This window comes from Leuresthes tenuis, unplaced genomic scaffold, assembly GCF_036924035.1.
Source record: "Leuresthes tenuis unplaced genomic scaffold, fLeuTen1.0.hap1 SCAF_16, whole genome shotgun sequence".
NCBI classification, from domain to species: Eukaryota; Metazoa; Chordata; class Actinopteri; order Atheriniformes; family Atherinopsidae; genus Leuresthes; species Leuresthes tenuis.
In genome coordinates this window covers 27,248,840-27,256,896 of record NW_027325370.1, presented here as the reverse complement: position 1 = coordinate 27,256,896, position 8,057 = coordinate 27,248,840, and the positions used below count along the sequence as shown (strand labels likewise).

General features: G+C 44.3%; 1 protein-coding gene across 7 annotated transcripts in view; it reads right to left on the bottom strand.

Moving 5' to 3' along the window:
• Positions 1–3,616: 3,616 nt before the first annotated feature.
• vps13d (vacuolar protein sorting 13 homolog D) overlaps positions 3,617–8,057 on the bottom strand; it is a 73,826-nt gene continuing 69,385 nt past the window's right edge. For all 7 annotated transcript variants that reach the window (XM_072366704.1, XM_072366703.1, XM_072366705.1 and 4 more), the window contains 4 exons: positions 6,552–6,747; positions 6,303–6,434; positions 5,983–6,223; positions 3,617–4,382 (listed from right to left, as the gene is read on the bottom strand). In XM_072366704.1, coding sequence (XP_072222805.1) covers positions 4,251–4,382; positions 5,983–6,223; positions 6,303–6,434; positions 6,552–6,747 — 701 coding nt within the window. In that variant the 3' untranslated portion in view covers positions 3,617–4,250. The remainder of the gene's footprint in view (positions 4,383–5,982; positions 6,224–6,302; positions 6,435–6,551; positions 6,748–8,057) is intronic.

The window sequence follows — 8,057 nt, the reverse complement described above, 5'->3', positions numbered from 1 at the left end:
GGATGAGCACAGGTACACAGTGGCTAACGTTACTCCCACAAGCCAACAAACATGAAGTGATTTTTTTCAACCTGTTTGCATTGATAAACACGAAATGAATGAAATAACGTAAATTAAGTTAACAAGGACCCACCAACACCGACCGAAAACGCGCTAACAAAAGTGAAAGCTACAACACCAACTGGGAGCAGGAATTCGCCTGGCTCAGGCCCGGAGTGGTTAATTGGGAGGACCGGGACAAATTCTCGGTGGGCTGGTCTGATGTTGGGGCCACAAGGGCTGGTGTTCTCCTTTCTTTCTTTTGAGCCGGTGTTCAGTCATGGCAGGGGGTTGATAACATGCTGCTACCGCTGTCACTGGGCCGCCTTTGTTTGGGGGTTTTTTGTAGACGCGCCCTGACATAACACGTCAGTGCACTCGTTCAGTGGTGTTTGAAATATGGCAATAGAAAGCGCAGAAGGCTATAAATAAAAGTAGGAAAGCTCTGGAAACAGACACAGCTAAATATGCAAATATTTGCAACTTTTTCACTAAAACAAGCTCGCGGTTTGGTTTGTAACGTTCTCAAATGAGAGAACGATGAAACGGGTAAGGCAATATGTTAAACTTTGCCTGCAAACCACTGTTCAAGTTAATTTATTATCAAGTCAATTAATTGTGTGGCACATAACGTAACGTTATTTAAAAAATAGCATGAAAAATAGTATGATGCAACGCCACATAACTGGGAAACTTGGTCTTGTAGCCCCTCAGAGTCAGAAGATACAGCACCAAGCACCAGCCATGAGCCCACAAGTCCAGAGTGGACAGGATTACTCATTGAGTGAACATTATTGTGAGAATGCTGTAAAGAAAAAAGTGCCCAGAGATGCTAGATGATTCAGCACTACATTAATAAAACTCACCTGAATTGATCACAAGGCTTTGTAAAAAGGGGAGATTTGTGCTGAGAATTAGCCCTCTCCTCTCGCTCAGAGCAGTGTATCTAAACTTCTCACATGTAGCTGTCCTACTACATCTCTGGACCCATTACTCCTACTGTAACTGCAGCAGTCACGCATGTGATTAACGCTTTACTGAGATCGGGCACATTCAAGCAAGCTCAGGTTACACCGCTGCTCAAGAAACCTTCCCTCCGTCCAACTCATGTGGAGAATTATCGGCCGGTCTCTCTCCTCCCATTTCTGTCTAAAATCGTTGAAAGGCGGTCTTTAAGCAGGTCACTGATTACCTCTCACATAACAACCTCCTTGCCCAAACCAATCTGGGTTTAAAAGTGGACACTCCACCAAAACGGCTCTGTTGGCTGTGACAGAAGCCTTAAAAGAAGCCAAAGCGACAGCTAAGTCCTCTGTACTAATCCTGCTTGACTTATTGTCTGCATTTGACACAGTCAACCACAGTATCCTTTTGTCCATACTCTCTAGCACGGGCATCACAGGGAGAGCACACTCCTGGTTTGAATCATACCTCACTGGTCGGTCTTTCAGGGGTCCCCCAAGGTTCAGTACTGGGACCTCTTCTCTTTGCCATATACACCACCTCACTGGGCCAGATCATCCGATCACATGGCTTCTCATACCAATGTTATGCTGATGATACCCAGCTCTATCTGTCATTCCCACCTGACGACCACACGGTCTCAGCACGAATCTCAGACTGTCTCTCTGACATATCAACATGGATGGAAGCCCATCACCTCCAACTTAACCTCCCAAAAACTGAACTGCTTGTCTTCCCAGCCAAACCAACCATACACCACAGCATCTGCAGCCAAACCGAATCCCTATCTCTTGCTCCATCAAAGGTCACCACTCTGTTCATTGAGCTCCTCTGGCTACCCTTAGCCGCCCGCATCAAATTCAAGTCCCTGATGTTAGCCTACAAAGTGCTAAATGGAACGGCTCCCATCTACTTGAATGCTCTTGCAAAGGCTTATGTCACAACTCGGTCCCTCCATTCATCCCAGGATTTTCGTCTAGCAGTGCCTACACCACGCCTAAGACAATCCAAACTCTTTTCATGTGTCGTCCCACGATGGTGGAATGACCTACCGAGCGCTACCAGAACAGGGGCATCATGTCCCTGTCTATCTTCAAGAAACTTTTGAAAACCCAGCTCTTCAGAGAGCACCTCCTATCCTAGCACTTACCTTGTACTTCCCTACCCCCTCTATCTCTGCACTTTATCTTTCTGCACTTCCTTCTATGCCTGCACCCTATCTCTACTCTGTCCCCTCTGACAGAGTCAGACTCGTGGGTTTCTTCTATGTAGTTTATTGTTAGCTTTTTATATAGCTGTTATATCTTCATTTGTAAGTCGCTTTGGATAAAAGCGTCTGATAAATACAGAAACATAAACATATAAACATGTATAATATATTATTTCCTCATTTTTTAAATGATTAAAATACAATCTGCTTCTCTATCATATGTTAGTGTTTTTATATATATGTGTGCGTGTGTGCATATTATTATATTATATATCTTGTCTTTTGCAAACTAGCCTACCTATTATACATAACATATATCACATTCCAGAAAATTCTATTACTGTTAAGCCTACTATAAAAATTCAAATACGCTGAATCATGTGTCCGGTATCATGCCTACATGTATGATGTTTGCAGAAAGAAACCAGAAAATCAGTTTTGTATTCAGCGCTACACTGAGTAGAGCAGGTGATCGGTCCAAAATGGCGGCCCCACAGCTTAAAGTATGTGGAAGTAGCTAGGTTGAAAAGAGGAGAAAGCTGAAATTTGAATAAAATGTTAAATATTTTAAAAAGTATAAAAGTTAGAAACACCAAAAATCTCGAGCTGAACGTTTTGATACCAAAATTGTAGTAATCACTGAAAGTATGCAGGACTAGTTAGGTTGCTTTATTGCATTCTCACAACAAGAATAAAGAAGAAGAAAAGAGAAACAGGCTTGATTAACAATGGGCAGTGTTTTAATGTAATACAGAGTCAGGGGTGGAACTTATCCTTCCACCCGCTGTCGCCCTCTGCTGGCCATCAGGTAGATTCTAGGTCCTCACTGTTCACAGCAGTAAGCAGGGAGTTTATCCACACCACTGAGGCTGTCTACAGGACAGGTCACACTGTAACATTCAATGTCTGAATATTTTTAAATTAGAAATTCAACGTGATAATGTAGCTTTGGAAATTAATCATTTTATCATTAATCTAAAGCAGTGAAATAATGTATGAAGACGTTACAGAGCTTATCCAGCTGCTTCTGTTGTCAGTTACATCAGGAAACACTGAATCTTTCCAAACCTTCTCCAGATTTTTCTCACACCATTCTTGGGTTCACGCGTCCACAGAATGATGTTGCAGGTCTGTCAAACAGCCTTTTTGTCCCATTACATTCGAGTTCCTGAACAAGAGGTCATTCCTGAAGCCCTCCTCAAGTTTGGATTTTAATCTTCAATTCTAACCGACTACACTTTCAAGTCATATTCACTGTACAAGAGCAAATTAAATATGTGTCGTAAACAAAAAGATTTAGCAGAAAATCTGAACTAAAGGTGAACTTCAGACCCGACCTGTGGAACAAAAGAATTATGGTGTCCAGGTGAAATCTGCAAATAACAGGTGCCACACAGTGAGTGCTGCAGTCTGGTGCTTTATTTGATCCAGATGGAGTCACCACCTTATCAGACACGGCTTCGATTGGACCAGAACCAATGCTCTGACAGTAGTGAGACACTCTTCAACATGTGGTTTACAGACAAAACTGGGTTCATTAAAAAACCTTATTAAATACAAGTAGAGACATGAGACAGACCTGTCTGTGTAAAAGGCAGAGCAGATGGTGGCAGGCAGCTCCTCAGTGTGTGTGTGTGTGTGTGTGTGTGTGTGTGTGTGTGTGTGAGAGAAGCAGGGGGGTGCTGGCCCTCCCCTCTCTCTGTCAGTGCAACTCATTCCCCCCCTCTTTCATAGTCTCTGACACACAAAACAGAGATGTAAAGGCAGTTTGTTAGAGTTCACATTATCAGCTTTCATTGGTAATCATTAACAGTATATACACAAAATTATAGTTCTGCTAAGCAGCTCTATTTACATTTCTGTCTATTCACAAATGATGTGAGCGAGCGCCTGATGCCGTCAGAGGATCAGTGTGCTGAATGTGCTTAGTTCAACATCTGGTCACAAGTGTGTACTCCCTTTGCAGCATCTTGTTAAATCCATTCAAATGCCGAGGCCTGCAGTCTTCTCAGACCGACTCCATTTGAAAAAGTCCTGATCAGGATTCGAGCAGTAAACAGTCCTCGTTCTCACTGGAAGGCAGCATGAGCTGCTGCTCGTAATACAGACTCTTAGCATAGTTGATTTCTTGAGAGATTTTGATGGCGAGGCTCTCACTCTTCACATGGACCTGTGGAGGAAATGTGTTGCACAGTTAAACCACTGAGGGTTGGACAGATCATTCACATGTACAGAAGCCCCACTTTCCCCATCCCAGAAGTCAGCAGCCCCCCACCAATCAGAATGGTGGTGTCACCTGTATGTGAAAAACAGTGCAGCAACAGAATAAGAAGTGACTGTAAAGCAGAAGCACAGTTCCAAGGAGACAAATGCAGACCCTTTCATTTCTTTCCCTCTAAACTTTCAGAGCCAGATTGGGGCAGGTCCAAAATACAACATCAGTCTACAGAAAATGAGGTCAATTGCGATGGTCACTGTATCAGCCGATCACAGCCTCACACAGGCTGTTGTTCTTAAATAACTACACGTACAGTTTGTGTAGTGAGGCTGCTGCAGAGGCATCATCCACACCCCTGGATCAGAAGATCAGGACATGCCTCCTGCAACCTTGAAATGAACTGAAATGAGGCAAGTGAGGCAGCTAGAAACGAAGGAATGTGGGCTCAGATATAGTTTGGATTAACAAGATTCACATCAGGTGCTTTGGGACCAGGACACACCGATGAGCAGTGTTCCACTGAAACAAGACATTCAGGAACTGAAGCAGAGAATTAGTGAACGGATACATTTGAGTGTGTGTGTATTCTTTATAAGAGAAGTTGGTTCCCAGTTATGGGTCATATATATAGGAGAGCAGGTGTTTCAGAGCACAGACAATCAGCAGCTCACCATCTGCTGTTTCTTTCTGGATGTCTGAGGATAATGTAAAATGGTAAATGGACTACTTTTTAGCACTTTTCTAGTGTAACTGACCACAGTCAGTTACTGTGACTGTGGTCAGTTACACTAGTGTATGCAACAGGAAATGCTCTGAGTCTGATGTAAAGGTGGAACTGTTGCACAGGAAATGCTCTGAGTCTGATGTAAAGGTGGAACTGTTGCACAGGAAATGCTCTGAGTCTGATGTAAAGGTGGAACTGTTGCACAGGAAATGCTCTGAGTCTGATGTAAAGGTGGAACTGTTGCACAGGAAATGCTAAAAAAAAAAAAGGTGGATGTGAACGTGGGCCATAATAAACCTTCCACATGACCACATGAAGCAGATTTCATAAGAAACCTGTCAGAATCCTGTAGAAGTCAGTTAGAACCACTCAAAGCTGTCCACCTCATGCACAGAGACGCCCAGCCAGCAGCCAGATGGAGCTGAGTTTCACCTTCAGACAGACTTGGAGTTGAAACATCTCACTGCTCAGCTAACAAGAGGAACTCAGAGTGAATCTGAATCCTGTGGCAGACCTGGAACTGAAACTGCTGGCAAAAGGAAGTTAAAAAAGGCCTGATTGTGGAGGTGAATGCTTCACAGCTGACAGTTTGTACTAAGTGGCAGGTATTTCTGCTGTTCAGCAGAAACAACAGGGATCAGCGTTTCCCACACACTGATAACCCTCTGCGGACCACACAATCGTTCACATATTTACTTTGTAACCTTTAATTGTACAAAATGAAAAACCTTTTTTTACTCTAGAGTTGTCTATTCCAGCCCTTTCACTTTATCACACACACCACATGAGCTCCTGCTGCACAATCCAGAGACATCAATGACAGCTCACCATGGGTTTCTGGTGGGAGGGGCCAGGAATAGCCACCCCACTGCTGGTGCTCTCCGCCTTTTTGGTCAGTTGGACATACACCTTCCCATGATCCTTAGACACCAGACAGTGGTACAGATCATCGTACTTAACCTCCAGGAAGATGCCCTCACGGTCCACATAGTCCCCCGGTTTCAGGAAGTAGACCACCTTGGAGGAGATGAGGACACAGTAGCTGTCGATTGGCTCCACAGCGATGAAGCTGCAGTGGAGAACAGATGTCAAAATGATTGTGAGGGTGCACATAATGTATTTAAAAGGTAACGAACGGGGAGACTCACAGCTCAGAGTGTATATTGTCAGTGAGGCGGAAGAGCTGCTCCTGACCGTCTGCCTGCATGGCTGAGTACCGAGGCAGAAGGCCCTGAGGCCCTTTACAGCAGCGAGGCTTCCTGACACGCTGCACACCGAGTCTGAGCAACACAGAAATACAACAGTAACAGCCCCCACCCTGGAGATAGTGCTGCAGCACACTTTAGCTGTACAATCAGGCACATCTCTGTGACATGCAGGTAATAGACTCAGCCCACCTGTGATTACTAAGACTAGCCATGTCCCGGACTGTCTGGGCCGTCTCTGAAGCAAAATCCAGAGCTCCAGCAACTGGTTTGGTCACAGTGCCAACGAGACCTTTGCCCAAGCCGGAGAAGAAACCACTGACTCCTCCCTCCGTCTTCACCCCCTCCACTGTGGAAGTTATGATGCTCGTCATGCCTCCAATGATACCTAGAGGACAGAGGGAAGATAAGAGAAGAGAGCTGTAATAAGAGCAATGCAAACTGAGGAGTCAAGCTTTTCATGCAGTGTGTTCCTGCTGCTAAATGTTAACAGGGTTAGGGTTAGGTTAGGGGTAGGGTTAGGGTTACCCTAAACAAGCTGACACCTTCTATTCAGTTCTCATTTCTCCTCATCTCTCACCTGAGATGAGAGCAGGGGAGGTGAAGAAGAGACAAGCGGAAGAGGAGTTTAAATGATCCTGGGAAAAGAAAGGCTTTCAGGATCCAGTAGGGGTGTGACGATACGCTGAGCTCACGAGACGAGACGAGAGGAGATTTTAAGAAAACTACCATGACAAAATATGACTGGACCAACAGACTTTTATTTAACCCAGCTGCACATGCACTTTGAGATGTTTTATTATAACTCTTTCCATGCAGGATGTAAGCATGAGCTTTTGATAAACTTCTTCTTCCACAAAGTGAAACTAAATCCCCGCGGTGTACGGCATTATTTTCATACAGTGCCTGCATATCGTCCGTGTCTTATCGGTCGCTCTGCTGCCGTTTATCATTTCCGCCAAAATGCTGCCAAACAAACGATTTGAAAGTGGCGGGGGCGTCTTCAGGGGTAATACCGGTATTTTCCTACGTCATTCTGGCTGCTTGCTGCTGCTGCTCCTCCTCTTCTTCTTTTCCTTCTCCTTTAGGTTCTGGCAGGCTTGACATGGCAAAGGCGCATTACTGCCCCCACAGGTCACAAATAGAAGTTTGGATAGCTCACAAATCTCGTGAGACAGATTTTTAACGCGAAAACAATTATCGTCGAGTTTAATTTCGCGAGATCTCGTGGTACAGCAAAAGGTTTTATGAATAGTTTTTAAAGCTTTAAATGTCATGGCTCTGTGGCACAGATGCTACACCAACATGCTCAAATCATCAGTCCAGCTCTTCAGAACTTTGTATTCAGGCTGCAAACCAGGCGTGAGGTTTCTCGTCCCTTCTCATCAGAGCTGCTCACACACTCAGATTTTAAGTTACTACTGAAGACCCATTTCTTTGGGGGCACTTTGGGCAACTGGGGTTGTTATAAATGTGCTAAATAAATAATCGCACCATGACCTACTCAATCTTTCCACTGTTTTGTTGTTTGATACATTTCTTAAATCATTCAAAGTATTCATAACAAAGCAGACTTCAGTTTGTAATGTGAGACAACACGCTCATCCCTAATTCATCCTCACTCCATCTTCCCACTGTGATCCTCATATGTGCACACTGTGTGCATTACGATCTGCCAAATATTCACAGCAGTAACAC